This window comes from Lepidochelys olivacea, assembly GCF_965140295.1.
Source record: "Lepidochelys olivacea isolate rLepOli2 genome assembly, chromosome: 2".
In the NCBI taxonomy this organism is placed as follows: domain Eukaryota; kingdom Metazoa; phylum Chordata; order Testudines; family Cheloniidae; genus Lepidochelys; species Lepidochelys olivacea.
Genome location: NC_140412.1, coordinates 120,168,904 through 120,190,000, shown reverse-complemented (window position 1 = coordinate 120,190,000; position 21,097 = coordinate 120,168,904). Strand labels below are relative to the sequence as shown.

Sequence of the window (21,097 nt, the reverse complement as noted above, 5' to 3'; positions counted from 1 at the left end):
AGAGCCCTAGGACATTGAGCTCAACAGCAACCTTGCACATGAACACTAGCAGTTACTGCATTCAGACTCTGTATCCTTAGCGACTCTGGCCTTTCAGATACACCCAGTCAGAGTGCAAGCAGTTCTAAAACACTGCATAGACATTAGTAAACAGTACCTGAGCCTGGAAGTTGACTATATTTTCCAATCACTGGATCCGCAAAAGATAAATTAAAAAGGGAGAGAGAGAGTTAAATATGTGATTTATTCAAAGTGAAAACACAAACACACAACACCCTCCCCCCCATACCAAACCAAACTACAGCCCTCCACCTCCTCCCCATAAACTTTCCTTTCAGTATCATGACTGGATTGCAATAGTCTTTCAAAACCAGTTTGACATGGCATGCAATTTCCAGGCCTATTCCCATCTGGAGGATAGAATTCTAATGAGATGATGATAATAAACGCACAGTGGTAAATCATTTGAAAAGACCCAGAATTAGCACTGAAATTAAACAAAAGTCTCTTTGTTGGTAATAAAGGAGGAAAAGAAACTGCAGTCAAGCTTTGCTGTAACCCTCAGGGAATGGCCACAGGGGCTTTAGTTAGAGAAGGAAACCATTACAATCAGCATCCCTGCGTTGCTAAAACACATATTTTTCCCTTGCCAAAATCCAAAGTGAGTTTACAGTGTTTAAAATTATTCACAAGCTGCTTTTTGGCCCACGTTCCCACGCGGCGCTAAGTAATGCTGCATAAAAAGCGGAACAATAGTTATGCGAGCCTGGCAGAACATCCCAGCAGCTGGGTTACTCCAGAGAGCTTAAAGAAGTTCTGACTCAGGAGAAACCCTGAAATCTGGAAGGAGATCCCTCTGTCAGAGGTCTTACGACACACACACACCCTTTAACAAATTACACAGACAGCATGGCCATTCATTTCTCTTCACACCATTGCCTAGCTGCCTATAAGGAGTGATGGTGGGATGTGATGGAGGGGGACAGACCGCAGTAGAAGGATACAAGCTGTTCCAGAGTTCAGGGCTGCCTTTTCCTCCTACTTTTGTATGGGCAGTTTTTAGAAATGGGAGGGGGACAAAGGGCAAACTGTATATGATGAGGGCACATCTGAAAAACCCAGTATGTTAAGAAGTGCATCAATGACAATAAGTTGCACCTCGTGTTGACTTTCGGTTGCCCTCAGCAGCTGGGAACAGAATGTTTTAACATGGGCATGACAGAAAGCTTCTCATTAATTCTCTATGTCCATCTTCAAGTTTCAGAATGGAACACAGCAGAACAAACATAATTTAGAAATAGTTGTAATCTAGCTACCATAATTCTGTTTCTTCAAAGGCATGCTTTTTGTAGTTCATCGTTATGCAGAGTATTATTGTGACACTGTATAAAAAGGAAGATGACCATGTTTTGGTATCACCACTCATGTATTGACACTGTTGCAACCACTGATGTATCAACGCTGGTGCACAATTGTGATAAATCTTATGCAAAGCATGCCTTGTAAGGTATCACTGGAAAAGTTGTAATCTGTTGAACAATGGTTACCCTGTTTATACACATGTATTACCATTGTATGTGAATCTTTGTATTCATTGTATGAATCTTTGCTATGTGTTTGTATCTCAACATGTGTTCCTGGGTAACACCCACAAGAACAGATTTACATCAAGACCAGTGAGCCATGGTTGATGGGCCATTAAGGGAAATCAACTCTTCCGATGGGCCCCTTCCCCACGCCTCAGAGAATATGTAGACAATGGATGCCTCATGACTCAGCAGGGGCACACAGAACATGTGATTCCTGACTCCCATGTTTGTGCCAGTAACCTTCCAGGTACATGGACTGGGGAGTATAAATTTGAGACTGTGATATCACATCCTTGCCTCTTGCCTGCTCCACGTCTCTGGACTATGATTTCTAACAAAGGGAAGCTTTGAACATGGACTGAGGACCCCCAATATTTTGGGTGATCCAGGAAAACTTACTGCAAGCTAGCAGATTTAACATCACTGCTATTCTCCTGATCTATAAACTCTGCCATCATCTGCAATGTATGTGATTCACTTTAACCATTTAATAACTCTTCTTTGTGTATTAAAAAAATCTTTAGTTACTTTATTAAAGATTGACTATAGTGTGGTATTTGGTAAGATCCTGAAGTATATATTGACCTCAGGCGGGTGTCTGGTTTTCTGGAACTGGAGGAAGTTAATACATACGATTTTTGGTTTTAATAATCATTTACCATAGTAGTCTGGTTTGTCTGGGTGGTGCATGAGGGGCTAGAGGGCCTGAAGGGAACTATCTTTGGCTTCATAATAAGCAGTACAGTATTTTGGAAACACATTTTTGTTACTGGCTTGATTAAGTCTTATGACAGACTAATCCACCGGTTTAGGGTATATGCCCTGTATTCTGTCAGTCTGACCTGAGATTGCTGTTCTTAGCTGTGTTCCATAGCAGGCAGTGTGCCAATAATTACTTAGACACATGCATGTGCTATACATATTTCTTAATTACACTGGTAACTGTGTATTGCATATGTGTGGCCACACAAATTTACCAAGAGGGAGGGAGGAGACAGAGAACACACCTCCAGTTTGATTAGGACTATTCCCACTAACTTTATAGTAGTGAGACATGTTCCCCTCTGGCTTTTTCTCCAAAAGGCAATTTGACAGATGTTCAGATACTTGCCCCCCCCCCCTTTTTTTTTTTACACTATTTTTAGAAGAGTGGCAAAACCAGAAACAACCTGAACCCACCCAGCATTGACCCACAGACTTGGAATATACTGTTCTTGTCTCCGATAGAGACTGCCTCTTTTGCAATTATAAGAGGATGGGAATTTTGGGACTCTGCCATCAATCAATTCAACTTCCTAAGCATACTCATTGCATGTCAGAAAATCTGAGAAAGAGAAGGAACCACGAATGGGAAACTAATTTCCTTTGCAGCCTCCTTGGAGAAAAAAGAATCTGGTAAAACTTGTATGCCATTTCCATGAATTCTCTTAAGACACGGGTGGGCAAACTTTTTGGCCTGAGGGCCACATCGGGGTTCTGAAATTGTATGGAGGGCCGGGTAGGGAAGGCTGTGCCTCCCCAAACAGCCTGGCCCCCACCGCCTATCCGCCCCCTCACTGCCCCCCTCAGAACCTCTGACCCATCCAACCCCCCCTTCTCCTTGTCCCCTGACCGCCACCTCCTGGGACCCCCCTCCCCTAACTGCCGCCCCCAGGACCCCACCCCCATCCAACCCCCCGCTCCCTGTCCCCTGACTACCCCCCGAGACCCCCTGCTCCTTATCCAACCCCATCGCTCCCCACCCCCTTACCATGCCACTCAGAGTAGTAGGACTGACAGCTGCATGGCCCGGCCGAAGCCCGCCACAGCGCCGCGCTGCCCAGGTGGCGTGGCAAGCTGAGGCTGCGGTGGAGGGGAAGGGGGCTAGCCTCCCAGGCCAGGAGCTCAAGGGCCGGGCAGGACAGTCCCGCGCCGTAGTTTGCCCACCTCTGTCTTAAGACAACAGAAAACTCTTTTTTCCCCCCTTTTAAAAACCCAGACAATCAATTTTGACACATCGTCAGAGATTGAAATCCACTCTGTTTTTAACTCTTCTCAGCGTGGGTGACTAGCTCTGAGCTCTGCTACAAGCATAAATCCCTGCACCTAGAACAATGAACCAAAAGAATAAAGGGAAAATTGGAGAGAGAACAAAAGAGTTTCACTGTAGTCGAATATGTACAGAGAATGGGCCAAAATCTACAGTGACTTACATTCCCTATCGCTTTCAGCGGGATTGTAGAGCATATGAATCTGCACCATCCACAGAGAGCTGATTTACTGCTCTTCTGTTCTGCAATAGACAGGTTTTTTCCATATGTCAGTTGAGAACAGCCATTGATTCAAGGCCTCATGCAGCTTTGCAAGGTAATGCTCTCTGACCAGTATCAAGGTGCACGTCACTTATGCCCTCACTTACAGTTGAGAAGGCCTAACTGTAGAAGCGATGCCAGAGCTGTCAGAATCATGAACAGCAGCAGTCCTCCTCTTCGCCCTAGAAACCCAACGACTGGGCACATAGCCAGGCAGGATGCCAGAGCAATCCCTGCCATGGTATAGTAGTCTGCATAGAAATTGTGGGTGATGGTCATCTTCGCTTCATGACCCATCATGCTTTTTGCAAAGCAGTGATGTATTCCAAACCCGGTCAGCCTAAGGGAGACAGAAAGTGACAATGGGAGACCACTTCTGAACAGGCAAGCAAATATTGCAATGCAACAAGGAGCTGGACAGAAAAGGAAAAACTTTGAGGCAGAGACTTCTCTTACTAAGCGCATACAACCCATAGCCCACCTACCCTCAAGGTTCTACTGTAATACAAATAAACAATGATCAAAAATTGATCAAACCAAAAGACTTGTGATCAACCGACCTGATTCTAATAGGTGCTAAGCAACAGCAGTTCCCAAATCAAGCCATGTGAGATTACATTTTTATTATGTGATTGGAAGCAACCTGAAATCAGTCATGAAAACAAATCAGAAGCTGCCTTCAGATTAATTTAATAGACTTCGGTTACTATCTAACATCTGACCCATGGCCTTTAGAATGAGTACTGCTGTGATCAGTTTTATGAAGAAGGGCTCTATGGTTGGGCTGCAAGGAAGCATAATACGAAACAGATCACACCATAGATAGTAACCTCAATCCCCAAGGTAGTGCTGCTGGCAAAATAACTTTTAAAATGAATATTTAAAGTGACAGACTGAACCTGTATTTAATTTGTTACTATGACTGTTATGAAACAGAAAATCTATGGCTTGAATTGTGATTCATGCTATACTTCAGCATTACTTTCCTCCACTTATTTTTTACATGAAAACTGGTTCCTCTATTGACCATTTCTCCTGTTTCAAATATTTATTAACAAAATAAATGGTCGGTACGGTGAGATTCATATGGATAGTGCCAGATCCTAGTGCAATGTAAAATCATTTCATGTGTGGACAGAGTTACTGGTGTATTTTAGTGCTATCAATACCTCCTCAGGCAGCGCGACACCTCTCTCAGAAAAGAGCCTCATATCTGTGGCAAATTCTGTAGCATTTAGGTAATGTGACCTGCTACATTAACTAAGGAGTAGACTAAGTATTGCCAAATTCATTCCACATGTGCATCATTAAGCCACATTTGGGCCTAAGTCTCCAGAATGAATGGCTAGTATGTTACATCAGTACACCATCTATCAGGATTTTCCTTAATTTCAGGAATTTGAAACAATTTTTATGGAAACCAAACTATGGAAAGCTTTTTGTTTTTTTAAATAAACAAATGGTGGGGATTTATAACAGCTAAGTGAATGACAGCCCTGTGCACAGCAGACCAGTCAGTGAAAGCCAAGATAGAATTGTGCACCTTTTGGAACTGCAGAATTGATATACTTTACATTGACAGAATGCACTACAGGACACGTAGTTGTTTATTCTTGTACAAAATTTCATTTGCTTTCGGAATCTACAGAATAATCTGTACAGAATTTATTTTCTGTCTTAACTCTGGTGCTTGATATCTTACAAACACTATTTAATATACAACTAGACAACCCTAATATATTACACAAATATATCCATGTGGTAAACTGAAGACCCATGAGATAAATTAATGCATTATACAATTTATTACCTGTGCTCTTCCCTTTAATCCACATCCCTGGGATTTATTCTAACATCCTAAAATTCTGAGGAGATTCAAACAGTTGCCTTTTATTTTTGAAATAAATCAACGTGCCCTGAAAAAATTTCCTCTTTCTCCCCTGAAATGTTTTATTTTTCCCAAAATTCACAACTGCCTGAATCTCAGGACAGACTACATGATGCAAAAGGAATAATAATAATAATAATAATGAAAAATAGGCTCTTCTTTCCCTAAAATAAACTTGAGATCTGCCTGACCAACACAAATTTGATTCACACTCTTCAAAGAATGCAGAACTTCTCCACTGACAATGGCCAAAAATCATCCTTTGTGTTGTTTTTATTCTGGTCTTGGGAATTTCCAAACAAGTATAATTAAAAGTGGGGTGGGTGAAGGGAGAATTCATACAGAGACAATGTTCATAAATCCACTTAAGTTACTGTAACTATAAACTCAGTCTAGCAGCAAAAAAATTGTTCCAAAATGCATGAGGCCACCGCAGTGGTTATTAAAAGCCCACCACTTCTTTCACCAACTGACACTGTAAATTAAGGCGCTGATCCGGCAACTGATTCAGCACAGACAGATCCTTAGAAACAATGGGCCTCACCCAGGCAGGATCCGTTGATCCAGTGCTGCAATTCATAATCATATGGGTCACTGTAACTTCTCATGAGAATGAAGATTACAGGTCAGAGCCCTAAAATCAAGTGGAAATTCCAACTATGGGCAGGGAACTTATATTTCTACACATAATTTTTCTAGGGCAATTTCTGGTCTTACTACCACCACCCCATCCCAATTTAAAAATCACACAGGTGATCCAAATGGGCACTTTATATAACTGACACACTAGGAAACACCACCATGGCTGCCCCTTCACTTTCTCCTGTTCCCTTCCCCACCCTCAAAAGTAGTCAGGGTCATTTTGAAATAGATTTCAAGCCCGTACATTTACTTTTATTTCATACATGAGAAGCTCTCTCAGTTTTGTGTGATCCTGCAAACACTTAAGCACATGCTTAACTTCGCTCATGTAGATGTTTGCCAGATTGAGGCCTTAGAATGTAGGTGTCACACTACTGTGTTTGAGAAAGTACACTTTCCCTGTATACCCCTTTAATGATTTGGAGGAACTGAAGCCCTTTTTGTCCAGTTTTCAGGACATCATGGTCAGCTACTATACAGGCCACAGCTTAGTATTTATTGCCAAGCAACTTCTTCCTTTGCCAAATAAATCCATTAAATTTTAGAAAATATTAAACAGATAAATTTATGCAAACAGTTTTATAATTGTGCAATTGCTTACATTCAAATCAACCATATGTGCTTATTTCCTCCTTTCCCTGCTGCTTTATTTGAAATAAAGATGAAATAAAGATAAGATGGTAATATCCTTGGACTTTTCACCTCACTTGCTCCCTTCTACCTCCCGGATAATTTAAGACATGCAACTGAAACTGGTAGTCATTAATTTTAATCCAGGATAATGGAAATCTACAGCTTGACCTCTCACTTGAGAGAAATTTTCAACAACAAGACCCAACAAGAAACTACCGAACAATTTGGTTTAAATTTAAAAAGGACACCATTGAATACACCAAAGACATTAACCAGTTCGGACTGATCTGCTTCCTTGACGTTATCCATTGGAAGTATAAGGTGAGATTTTCAAAAGTACATTGACACTGTTTTAAACCCTGTGGCAGAGAGTGTCAGAGCCCAGGTGTACAGCTACGGTGCTGAAAACAGCAGTGCAGACATTGCAGCTTGGGCTGGAGCTCAGCCTCAAAAGCCCAACCTGCACCTTGTGTTTCAGAGCCTGAGCTACAGCTGAGTCTAAACATCTACGCAGTTGTTTTTAGCGCTGTAGCATAAGCCCCAGTCTGTAGACGCAGGGCCTGAGACTCGCTACCATGATTTTAAAACTCTGTGTAGATGTACCCTAAGTGACTTAGGAGCACAGGTCCTGTTAAAACTGGGAGGGGAGAGTGGAATTCATGAGAAAGTCAGTGCAACTTGTGCTCTTGTCATTCAGAAAATCCTACCCAGAGTAGCAAGTTTTTGCAAGACAGAGATATACAGTTGGTCACTAACACAACAATGCACTTGCACAGCTACCATTCCCAAGAAAGCACCTTATGCTTTTTGCTCCACAGCTTAAAATGTCAGATGACTACTTCCTTAAGCTTCTACACGAGATCACTCTTCTGGTAGAGCTCACTCTTCTTATCAAAGATCAGCTATCTAAGACACTGGGATAAGGGTCCTGTAATGGGGCAGAAGAGTCTCTATATTTCCCTCACCATCCACATCTACTTTCAGTTTACCAACAGAGAAAACATTCAACATACTTGACAGGAATATGTTGGACTTACGAGTTCACACACAATACTACAATGTTTTTCCACAGGTTCCTGGTTCCCACCACTTTAACAATGCAGACCTTCTTGGGCCTCCTGGTAAGCTCCTTCTCCAGCTCTGAAACAAAACAGAAGGTCATGTAGTGAGTGAGCAGAGTAGCCAGGGGATTTCAGATTTTATTCTGGATGTTCTGGGAAGAGGGCCAGCAGGGTTCTCCTTCCCTCCTGCCTCAGAGCTCTGAGGAGGCCACACCACCCTACACACACACACACACACTCCTTGATTTGTTTCTCTCTTATCCTTCTATGTGTTGTTGATCCTCTCTGCAGTCTTGGAGGGCTGCATGTGGCTCCCTGCAGATTCCAATGCTACTCGCAATTTTAAAATATATGTAAAAAAAAAATTGGGGAGTTAGGGATGGAATGTAGATGGATGGTCCTTGAGAGATGTCAAGTTGCCTGATACACCAGCAGATGTTCCGGTGTACTTTAGTCCTAATCAGCAACATACTCTGCTAGTGATATGCCTCTCACAGACAGGGTCCTCACATGTGTGACAAAATTGATAGCATTTCTGTAATATGGATCTGTGCTATCTAAGGAGTGGACTGGAGACGGCCAAACTCATTCAATGTGTGCATCTCTAACCCCAGGTTTCTAGAAATAAATTGCTAGAAGGTTACAGCAATACATCATCTGCCCTCCTCAGTTCCAGTGTTGTTGCAGCCGTGCTGGCCACAGGATAGGAGAGAGATGAGATGGATAATAGCTTTTATTGGAGCAACTTCTGCTGGGAAAGACACAAGCTTTTGAGCTCCACAGGACCTCAAGAACAGCTCTGTAGAGCTCCAAGCCTTGTCTCTTTACCAGCAGAAGTTGGTCCAATAAAAGATATTACCTCACCCACTTTGTCTTTCCTCCGCTTCAGGCATTTAATGTAATTTTGATGGACACTGAACAGAGGAATATTTTTTACAAAAATGATGTGGGGCTCATCAAGGCAATCCCTTCAGATTTTAAAGCAGCGCTCAGTGCTCGAAGATCTTGCCTGCTCTTGAGTTCAAGAAAGGGCTGTGAGCCTGACTGACCCTCATACTGTGCTGTCGGAACCCTGCCGAGGCAGCCATACACTTCCTTGTCTTCGCCATTTTGTAGTGGAATACAGACAACCCTTAGAGAATAGGTATTTGCACAAAAACAGTCTATGAATGGTACAAAACAGAATGAAGAGCACTGTATTACCCAAACATCTAATCCCGAGATTAATTTAGCTGCTACATAAACATATTAGATCATATTTTCCAAGATATTGGAACAATTACAAATGATTCCAAGGATAAATGCCCAGTAAAAACTTAAGCAGCTGTGGCTAGAAACGTCACAACAGTTCTACATTCCAGCAGTACAAACTGTACCTGCCTCAACACTTCTAGATTAATAGATTCTAAAGCCAGAAAAAACATTGTGATCATCCAGTCTGAGGCCATTGAACTTCCCCAAAATAAATCCTAGAGCAGATCATTTAGAAACACATCCAATCTTGGTGTAAAAATTGCCAGAGATGGAGAATCCACCACAACCTACAGTAAATTGTTCCAATGGTTAATTACCTTCACTGGTAAATATTTACACCTTATTTCCAGTCTGAATTTGTTTAACTTCAGCTTCCAACCACTGGATCATACTATACCTTTTTCTACTAGACTGAAGAGCCTGTTATCAAATATTTGTTCCCCCTGTAGGTACTAATAATGGAGTCACTCTTTAACCTTCTCTTTGTTAAGATAAACTGACTGAGCTCCTTGAATCTCTCACTATAAGGCACGTTTTCTAATCCTTTAATCATTCTTGTCACTCTTTTCTGAACCCTTTCCAATTTATCAACATCCTTCTTGATTTGTGGACACCAGAACTCAACACAGTATTTCAGCAGCAATCCCACCAGCGCCAAATAGAGAGGTAAAATAACCTCTCTACTCCTACTCAAGATTCCCCTGTTTATGCATTCAAAAAGTCACCCAAAAAGTCTTGGACCAGTCACAATATATACTGACTGCTTATGAGACTGCAACATAGCCTCCCACAGTAGTTTGCATCAGCTCACTTCATACATACATTAACAGTCTGGCTGTCTCTAGTACCTCTATCTTTCCCAACCTTTTAATGGGATACAGGATAAAAGATGATGAATGAAAACCACTGGGGAAGTAAAGAAAATGAAGGGAATGGGGTGGGGGAGAGGGGGAAGTGCTGCTTGCAGATGAAACTAATTTGAGCCCATTATTACCAACCCAAAATTTATAATGCTTTTGCCTACCTCTTCCCTTCTGCCTTGTGACAAAGAGAATGAAGCAAAGCTCATCAACCAAAGCCCAGCACAAGGACATTCAAAACCACCTGTAGTCCATGGGCATGGTTTGATTCTAGAGCCCTGGAGGGGAATATGCGTATCTTACACTTTCAAATGTTAGTAGCAATAACATTTAAACACTTTCACAGCTCTTTTCATCATCAAAGTATTTTACAGAGAAGTAATCCTCACAACACCCATTTTGCAGGAGGGAGACCTGAGGCACAGAGAGGGGAAGTAACCTGCTCACCGCCAAACAGTCAGTCCGTGGCAGAGATAAGATAAGAACTTAGACTCCCTACCCTGTATTCATTTTATTAGCCCATGATGCCCACCTGTAGTAAATTACATTTTTTAAAATCAGTGTTAAAGAACATTAAGGTTCCACACACATCTTAGGAAGCGCCAGAGTAAAAGTTTCACTTGCAACCTTAATTCAGTCTCCTTGTGTGCATGCATTATGATACAGTCTTTAATCACATGCTATTTTTTTCCACAAGACTCCCTCTTTATGCAGTGAATGGGGAGTTATTTAATATTTCTTTTTATCCTCTTTGTTCAATGTGTGGCCTTAGGCCTTATTTCATGCACACCATCCAAACCCTGTACTGAACACAAAATTATTAGTTTCCTTGTGAGCAGTTCTACAGTGTTCTCACTGGAGCACCTGAACTCTTCACAAAGATCAATCTTTACAACTTTTCAGTGAGCCTAGGGGTATTACCACCCTCATTTTATGGATGGGAAACTGAAGCACGGAGTTTTAGGCTGAAATTGTCAAAGATATCCACCATTTTTGGTGCCCCACTGGAATAAATGTAGGCCTTGATTTTTCAGAGTACTTAGCATTATATAGAACATTACATGTTCAAATCACAGCTCCCGTTAACTTAAGCTACGGCCAATAATGCTCAGCTCATCTGTAAATCAGACGCCAGGGAATCAAGCCAGGCACCCAGAAAATGAGGAACACACAATTAATGGCCACCCGTGAAAAGTTTGGTTTAAGTGACTTGCCCAGCATCTCAGAGGAACTCTGTGACAGAGACAGGGAAAGAATCCAATGCTCCTGGGCAGCATTCAGCTGCCGTAACCATGACACTGTTCTTTCTCTGCCTGCAATCCTCTGCCTCATTCACTACACACCTTCCAACTTCTGCAACAAATGAGGTAGAGATCCTACAGACAACAGCTTCATTCCATGAGCATCGTCCATCCTGTGCACTGAGTGAGGCAGGGGTCCTGTGGAGAAAATAGTGCGTGATCATGTAATTGAAGATTGTTTCATGCACATACACACAAGGAGACCAAATTAAGGCTGCACAGGCAATCTATTCCTAACTTCTGAGTGCTTGATTTTGCATGCTTATTTTAATGTTGGGTTTTTTTAAAATGTAGCTTCCTACTTAAAACACACACACAGAGAGAGCTGAAAAACAATCAAATAGCACATATGGAACTATACTGACATACAGCATTTGTCATCATTCTATCACCATAGTAATACATCTGAATGGGCTAAGGAATGCATATTATTTCAGAAGCAATTCTGCTCCTGTGATTTAGAAATAGGCTGCAAATTTCACCTTTTTTTCTGAGTCACATGGAACTCCCTGCAAGTTCTCATTTCTAATTGGATTACTCACTCTCTGCTGACTGCCTTTGCAATTCTATCTGCATTTTTTCCCTGTACACTTTAAGTATTCCTTCAACTCTCTTATGTTAATTGGCCATATCTTGGAAATGAACATCTGCCTCCTGAATGTCAAGAGAGGCATTCCAGATTAGATTTTCATTCAGAGATAAGTAAAGAAGGGACTATTTGGTTGTTCAGTCTGGTCAAATAGTTATTTTTCATCAAGGAATTTACAAAAAACAATGGAACACGCACAAAGGCAGATTTTCGTGGAAGCATTAGATCTGAAACTAAGACAATTACCAGTATAGACTTTCAAGTAGCCCATAGCACGGCATAAACAAAAACAGTGGTGAAATCACCTTTTACTTAACTGTAAATAATTGTCTAGATCCTGACATGGTGTAAATCAGTGCACTTCTCCTGACTTCAGTGGAGTTATGCTGATTTACATGAGCTGAGGATCTGGCCCTTTGTCTCAAGTGTAGAGTGTATCCTATCACCACAATATACAAACTATTTAAAATGGAATACAACCCTTTAATAACGTACAGGCAGAATGGAGTTTTGTGACTTCAAAATCCCTCAACAAACAGTTCCTCTCCTTCCTCAAGATGATCTGTCATCTATATGCTTCCTTGTGATTTACAGTCTTGTTTGGTTAAAAACAACTTGTCTTTTAGCTACCCTAAAATGTTTCTATGCCTCACCGAAGGAAACACTTGGATTAGTTCTGGTGGAAGTTTTTCCCATCAAAAAATTACTTCTTTGAATGCAAAATTTTTCCTGTCAACACTGTCACAATATTCCTTTATTGTGAAAAAAGTTACATTTTAACAAACATTTATCAAAAATATTATAAAAATTTTATCACCATGCTTATTGAGATTTTCTGTTTAAAAACAGATTTTTAGTAAACAAAAATGTCGACAATGTTTTTTGATAAAAAATTCAATAAAAAGAGTTGATTATGAAGTTTGAAATGAAAAGAACTTAGAAATTTCAAATTCTTTGTGAACTAGTTTTTCATTTTTCAAATCAACTCTAACTAGTATGCTTCAGTTTCTAATTGGTGGTGACAATATGATTTGTAAAGGCAAAATATCTTCATGAAACAAACTGTTCCTGGCAAAAATCAAGGTGGCTGTTAAGCAATGAAAAATAAAAATACCAGAAGAGGAGGAGTTTTCTCCTTTATTCTGTCTTTCAGAAAAGTATAGCTTATAATGAACACCAGATTACCGCTCTGTGCAAGGCTACTGAGAAGGTTGGAGCAATGCAAATTTGCAGTCATCTAGGAGTCCTCAGATAAGCTTGTTTTTTCTCATTAGTTTGCTTTTTGGTGCAGTTATGGCGTTGAGATTGTGCTGGTCTTGTTGGGTAAGGTTGTGCTCCTACTGATAACTTAGGATCAGATGTCTCTGCCAACGTACCTAGACTTTTCAGCTGCTTTTGACGTTGTTGATTAGGCTAAGTCTACACGGGAGCTGGAGGTATAATTTCCAGCTTGGCTACATATACCCACGCTAGCTGTGATTGAGCTAGCATGTTAAAAATAGAAGCATAACCATAACCGTCTGAGTGGTGGAATGGGATAGCCAACTCGAGTTTGAGCCCATCTGAAACCCTAGTTTCATACTTGGGCGGCTAGCCCCTCACTCTGCCGCGGCTACATAGCTTGATCAAAGAATGCAGACGTCTACCCAAGCTGGAAACTATGCCTCGAGCTCCAGTGTAGATGTACCTTATATGAGGTTTTGTTGACCTGACTGCATACCTTTACAGGTGTGGATGGGACTGCTGTTAAATAATTCCATTTATTCTTTCAGAGAGACCCTTTAAGAGTGGTCTTGGGAGGTTGTTCATTCACCCGAGGGGCTCTATTGTGTGAATTTCCAGGGGGTTCCAATTTTTCTTCCCCTTACTTTTTTTCATTATGTGGTCCATCTTCCCATTGACTCCAGTAAGCTTTGGTTCAGGTGCACACTGAGGCAGTTTGAGTTGCAGTATCACCAGCAAGTGGACAGATGAGAACTTTCACCAAGTAGTGGGAATAACATCAAAAATTTACAAAGGGCTCAGAATCTGTGCACTGTTTGGACTGAAATTCAAGTCCAAGGAGTTTCCCCCTCCACCCAAAAACTGGTTCACCCATTTATAAGCTCGATAATAAAGAATCAGCATTCACCAACTTCCTGAGGGCAGGTCTGTGACTAAAGTAGTTGCTGTAATGATCTGTTGTGTCGCACATATTAATTTGATGGGAACATACAAGCAGAATTACAGTGGGTTTTCCAGCTGCAGATTGCTTCACATTTTCATTACTAGGGATCTACAGAAGCAGTCTATCATTTAGATGTATTGTGTAATTCTGTCACACAGGGCTATATGAGATAATATGGAGAGTCAGAATAGTGAGAGACAATGGATCCTAGCTAAAGCAAAGCTATGCACTGTATTTTCTGCTGGAAGACACAAGGCTGTTAAAGTAGACTAGTGGACAGCTCTGCAATAGGAAAAATGAAAATATGGAATTTCTGCACCAATGTTGAGACGCTGCCCCCGACACCTGTTGTGTACAAATACAAGCTTATCACCCATCCTTCACTCGACACTTAAAACATAAAGCAGAAGCATCTGCTTTCCTCATTTGCTGCCAACATGCAAGATATCAGGATGGCCCTTTTGCACTGATGACCAGGTTTTCATTAGTCATTTTTGCCCCAGTGGCAGACACAAACCCGTGACCTTTTCAGCTTCAAGGACACTTGAGCAGATTGTCACAGGGTGGTCAGTCAGCTTCAGTAGAAACGCCCTCACGACGTGAACACACCAACCCTGTAGGGGAGAGTATTGTGCCATAGCTGCACATTCTTCCAGACCATATGGCATGCTAACATCATCCTCAATGACTAGAAGAAGGGTGTTATTCTGCCTCTTCCAAACAGGATGATAACGACAATTGTAGCAGCTAGAGGTATTACACTGTTGTTGGTCCCAGGGAATGTCCTTGCTTCTGAGTTTATGTCTCGAATCGGTGATGCCCTGTGGGGCAATGGCCAGGATACTCAGTGCAGTTTCAGACCTGGTCCCTCCACTTTCAGCCAGCTCTTCAACCGGAGACAGCTTTTTGAGAAGGTGGCTGAATTTAGTAAGCCAGGCACAGCATTTTTTATAGACTTCTGTCAGGTCTTTAAGTCAGTGCATCGAGCAAGTTTGTGGGATGTCATGAGGTGATACGGCATTCCTGGGAAAATACGGTCATTGACAGAGGTGCCCTAGCATGGAACAGAAACCTGTGTTTGCATCAGTGGCAGATACATAGCATGGCTCCGTATTTTTGGGGGGGAGGGATAGCTCAGTGGTTTGAGCATTGGCCTGCTAAACCCAGGGTTGTGAGTTCAATCCTTGAGGGGGCCATTTAGGGATCTGGGGCAAAAATTGGGGATTGATCCTGCTTTGAGCAGGGGATTGGACTAGATGACCTTCTGAGGTCCCTTCCAACCCTGATATTCTATGATTCTATGATTCCCACAGAAGTTTGGCAAGGCTGCATCCTGTCACCATCATTGCTCAATATTGCCACCGACTGGCTGACGGATAAGCTTGATGAGACTCTCTCGGTGGCATCAAGCTGAACGTCAGTTTGTTTTGAGACAGCGAATTACACTAATGACATCTCCCTGCCCAGTTTGGTGAATCACTGCAGCTAAGAGCCATTCTCTTCTGGCAAGAAGCAACATACATTGCTCTGGTTATTAATCCAGAAAAAGCTAAGTCCCTGACCATTATCAACAAGCAGCCTCCATTACAGCCAGCTCAGTATTAACACGTCAGGACTGATATCGAGCAAGCAGCAACTTTCAAATACGTGGGAAGCATCATAGACCGTGCTGGAGGATGTTGGAAAAATGCTAATACTCCTACAGTAGCAGCCGCTGTCACGTTCCAGCTCTTTCAGCAGCCTCTGTGGAAACATCGGGACATCTAGGTTACCACAAAGCTGCAGATCTATAAAACCACAATTATGCCAACTCATTTGCATGTCAGTGAAATGTGGGTGCCAAAGAAGACTGAAGAACAACAGACTGACTTTTAAAAAAATGTTTTTGTTGTGCTTGTCACTTGTTGCATAGTAAGAGGCAGGACAAGATCAGCAGTGAAGGTATTTGTAGATGAACTCAGCAACTGCTTCCATCAGCACTGGTTTGTTTTCAGTGGCTTTCTTGGTATGGATGTATTATTAGAACGGAAGACCAGCAAATCACAAAGCATGTTTACCAAGAAATGCTGCTACATGGCTGGCTATCACGTGATCACCAAAAGCTCTGGTGGAACAATAAGGTTGCCAATGAACATAAACTGAATATCCAGCCAGATCACCTTCAGAACCTAGCTAGAGATGGAGATGGATGGCTATGGCTCTCTAGGATTTGCCTTGGTGACCACAATGATGATCTGTTTTTCTCTGCTTACTAACCTGTGTAGTCACAAAACTACAGTTTACATGCAGATCAGGTTTTTGGTCATTCAAAACCAAGACTTTTCTGACATCCCCCATCACTCTCTTGATTTAACCTATAACATTAACCTAAGCAAATAAAGGTTTTCAGTTAAGAACATTTTGCCCTCTTGCTAGTATTTTCTATAATGCATCCCTCCAGCATGGCAGACAGGAAAACCTTAACGTATGGGGCTGCCAAGATAGTTTAAAACAAAACAAAAACAAAGAAAATTGAACAAAAACTTAGGGAGAGAGAAAAAGATAGCATTGGCATCAGCGAGGAGGCAGAAACAGACGTGTCCTGTTTCTTAACAGTATCTCGACTAAGTTTGCAAAGGGTAATGTCAGCAAAATTTATTGACAGCTGATGTGCGTGGATGTATCCAGAGATGGAGACTAAAGCTATAGCGTCAAGAAATGCTCTTCGGGGGATATGATAGAGGTCTATAAAATCATGAATGGCATGGAGAAAGTGAAGAAGTGTTATTTACTCCTTCTCATAATACAAGAACCAGTGGCCACCCAATGAAATTAGCAGGCAGCAGGATTAAAAACAAACAAAAAAGTACTTCTTCACACAACGCACAGCCAACCTGTGGAACTCATTGCTGGGGGATGCTGCGAAGGCCAAAATTATAATGGGTTCAGAAAATAATTAGATAAGTTCTTGGAGAATAGATACATCAATGGCTATTATCCAAGATGGTCAGGGAAGTAACTCCGTGCTCTGGGTGTCAATAAATCTCTGATTACCAGAAGCTGGGACTGGACGACAGGGGATGGATCACTTGATAAATTGCCCTGTTCCGTTCATTCCCTCTGAAGCATCTGGCACTGGCCACAGTCAAAAGATAGGATACTGAGCTAGATGGGCCATTGGTCTGATCCAGTATGGCCATTCTTATGTCTCACACATAGAAGTAAGGCTTCCTCTTAATAATGAGCAACAGGGAGTCATCTTTAGATGTCCCTGCTATGGGACCACTGATGTGAAAAAATAACCAGCTATGACTATGCGTGATAATAGCCATAAAACCATTCTGATAGTTAACAATTCATCTTCCTCCATTGAAAATATTGTTAAAATGTCTCCTGTAGGTTATCGTTATACGTGACAGAATTTGTTTTTACCTTTTTCCTTTTAAAAAAACCTCTAGAAAATTTGTTTTTAATTAATAGAACACCTTAGCCCTATGCCATAGCACACAATATAAGATGAATAAAAGATTTCAAGTCAATGCAGCTCACTAAAATGAATACAAATTGTAAACATACAAAAATTAAATACACAAAATCAGTCCTTCCACCACAGTTAGAAAAGGTTATTTAGGTTGCAAATTCAAGTAGTATAAAGTTAGGATATGCTCATTTTAAAGTTGCCTGTGTGCTTTTAATTTGACCCCCTTGTGTGTATGCATTAGGATACAGTTTTTAATTACATGATCACATATATTTTCCATAGGACACGATATTCTATTCTATATAGGTTCTTAGGCTACCCTCTTCACTATAGTATCTGAGCACCTCCAGCAGAGCATTAAACAACACGAGGAATATCTATCATGTATTTTGTTTTGGAAGTTGTGTGGTTTTCTTGTTTGGTTTTCAATAATATACACACACTCACTCGGGTGACCAGATCACCACACTAAAATATTGGGACACATTGGGGTGCCACAGCCCACCCTCGCTCCTCCCAGGCTCCGCCCCCATTCTGCTCTGCATCCCGCCCCCTCCCTGCTCAGGCCCCCCCTCCCCCCACTGCACCCTTCCTCATCCCCCTGCCTGCCACTGGTTAGCTGGGTCCCTCCTCAGTCCCCCACACACCACTCACCCCCCTGCCCGCTTTCTCGCCACTCGCCTCTTCACCCGCCTGCCACTCACCCCTATGGCACCGACTTCCCCTCTGCAGGGTGGGTGCTTACCCACCCCCCACCTCTTCACCCCCTTCGCCCCGCCCCCATTCCACCCCCCTTTCGCCAAGTCCCCACCCCTGCCCTGCCTCTTCTCCGCCTCCTCCCCTGAGCACACCACGTACCTGCTCCTCCCCCCTAGAAAGTGCTAAGCGCTGCCAAACAGCTGTTATGCGGAGGGAAGCACTGGAGCAGGGACGCGGCACACTGAGGGGAGAAGGCGGCGAGGAGGGGGGAGCTTGGCTGAAATTTTTCCCCATGAGTGCTCCATGGGGTCTCTCTCTATAAGTCTATATATTATATAACTAAACTATTGTCATATGTAAAGTAAACAAGGTTTTCAAAATGTTTAAGATGCTTCATTTAAAATTAAATTAAAATGCTGATCTTATGCCGCAGGCCTGCTCAGCCCACCGCCAGCCTGGGGTTCCATTCACCTAGGCCGGCAGCTGGTTGAGTGGGACCGTGGCTGGGACCCCAGCTGGCAAGGGGCCGGCGGTCAGAACACCAGACTGGCAGCGGGCTGAGCGGGGCGGGTGACTGGGAACTCAGACCAGCAGTGGGCTGAGCGGCTCAGCCCGCTGCCTCTCAGTCCGCTGCCGGTCTGGGGTTCCGTCCGCCGGCTCCTGCCAGCCAGGGTCCCGGCTGCCAGCCCCGTTCAGCCCGCTGCCTGTCTGGGATCTCGGCCCTGCCCACATAGAATGGGTACCTACCTTCTCCCTGGTTCTAGCCCATTCTCTTCCTCTCTCTCTGCACTGCGCTGAGGGTGGGAGTACACTGAGCACACAGCTGGGGGTGAAGGAACAGGCTGGGGGTTGGGGTGTAGGGTCTGGTCAGGAGCTAGAATGAAGGAGAGGGCTCAGGGTTGGGGCAGGAGGTTTGGGGGTGGAGGGCTTACCTGGACAGCTCCCATTTGGTGCGAGGGGTGCAGGTGGCAATGTGGAGGTTTGGGGGTGCAGGAGCTCCCGTTTGGTGCTCAGGGTGGGGGTGGGAATGTGGGGGGTGCAACAGTCAGGACATGGGGTGTGTGGGGAGGCTGGGTATGTGTGGGGGGTGCAAAAGTCAGGGCAGAGGGCTGGGGGCATATGAGGAAGCTGCAGGAGTCAGGGCAATGGGTGTGGGGGGGCTGGGTACGTGTGGGGGGTGCATGTGTGTGGGGTACTGGAGTCAGGGCTGGGGCTGTCGGGGGGTGCAAGGGTCAGGGGAAGAGGCTGGGGTGTGGGGGGGTGAAGGGGTCAGGGAAGAGGACTGGGTGTGTGTGAGGGGGGTGCAGGGGTCAGGGCAGAGGGCTGGGTGTGTGGGCTCGGGTTGTGGGGCTGGAGGGGACATGCCTTGATTTCACTCCCCTTCCCCAAGACCCCGTCCCCACCTCTTCCCCGCCTCCTCCCTGGAGCAGTGAGCAAGCTGTGGCTCCGCTTCTCCCCCTCCCTCACCTCCGCTTCTCCCCCTCCCTCACCTCCCTCGCAAGGGCCATCAGCTGATGGATGGCAGGGAGGGAGAGGAGGAGGGGCGGGAACCCAGCACGCTGGGGGAAGAGGCGGGGGGGGGGGGGGAGCTTGCCAACTCAGCAGCAGCAGCCAACAGTACCAAGCTTCTTCACCCTGCTGGGGTGGGGTGTGGGGGGGAAGGAAGCGCAGGCCGGGGTGGGCAGGATTTTTAATGGCACACTGCTGCCTGCCAGGGTCCCTGCCTGGGTTTGGCAGCAGGCTGAGCGGGGCTGGTGGCTGGGACCCGGCAGGCAGCAGCGTGCCATTAAAGATCGGCTCACGTGCCCTCTTTGGCACCCGTGCCATAGGTTGCCGACCCCTGTTATAGAAAGTTCCATTGTGCCAGAGGAGCTAAGTTGTGAATCACAGACTTTATCCTGTCCCATTCACTCAACAGGTTGGATGCCCATGAGGGAGAATTCAAGCTGCCAAATTTATGGTGTTCTACGTATTTCCTAACTTTCTAGTACTTGATTTTACAACCTAACTCCTAAATAACATTTTTTTAATGTCAGGTTTTTTTTATATTTCATATAATTTACATACACATACTGTAATCTAAGATACAATATATATTGACAGTTTACAACAATATATACATAAAACAATATTATAACCAAATAAGCTTGACAACGGAGTAGATTGGGCCACACACCACATAACAGACCACTTGGTATAAATACCAAGCTGAAGCAAACATCTGGCTAGGATTTCAATTTTTAATGTACAAATAACTGAGGATAAGAATATCATTTAGTCTATCAGCTTCTGGTGCAATAGTGACATTTTTCACTCTGTGGGTGAAATTCACCTGAGTGCAGAGAGGCCATCGCAAGAACCTATGGATTAATCTATTCCCATGTTAAGGGTTTAATTGGGATTTCAGTTGCTCATGAGGCCGTGGATGAGTTTTCTGCACTGGGTGAAATGCACTAATTCATAGTGATGGGCAGAGAGAGCAGACTTAATCGAAGAACGGTTAAGCTATAAAAGTACACTGAAACAATGTACTAGCTGGCTTCTGGGTGACTGGCCGTTCAGATACTGATTCTAAGGGACATCGGAAATGGGTATTTCTGGGCCCTGCCGGTGCTTTGAAGAGTAAAGGGGAGCGTGACAAGAATTTGACAGGTGCAACAACA

General features: G+C 43.5%; 1 protein-coding gene across 3 annotated transcripts in view; it reads right to left on the bottom strand.

Moving 5' to 3' along the window:
- The window catches only part of SLC22A23 (solute carrier family 22 member 23), a gene marked incomplete at its 3' end in the record, with an annotated part of 165,984 nt that overhangs the window by 16,066 nt on the left and 128,821 nt on the right, over positions 1 to 21,097 (bottom strand). For 2 of the 3 annotated variants that reach the window (XM_084618073.1, XM_084618072.1), the window contains exons 6-8: positions 8,081 to 8,183; positions 3,988 to 4,220; positions 158 to 190 (exon numbers count right to left, since the gene is read on the bottom strand). In XM_084618073.1, coding sequence (XP_084474199.1) covers positions 158 to 190; positions 3,988 to 4,220; positions 8,081 to 8,183 — 369 coding nt within the window. Of the gene's footprint in view, positions 1 to 157; positions 191 to 3,987; positions 4,221 to 8,080; positions 8,184 to 11,561; positions 11,658 to 21,097 lie in introns of all 3 variants that reach the window. The other variant, XM_084618071.1, reaches the window with a different exon arrangement.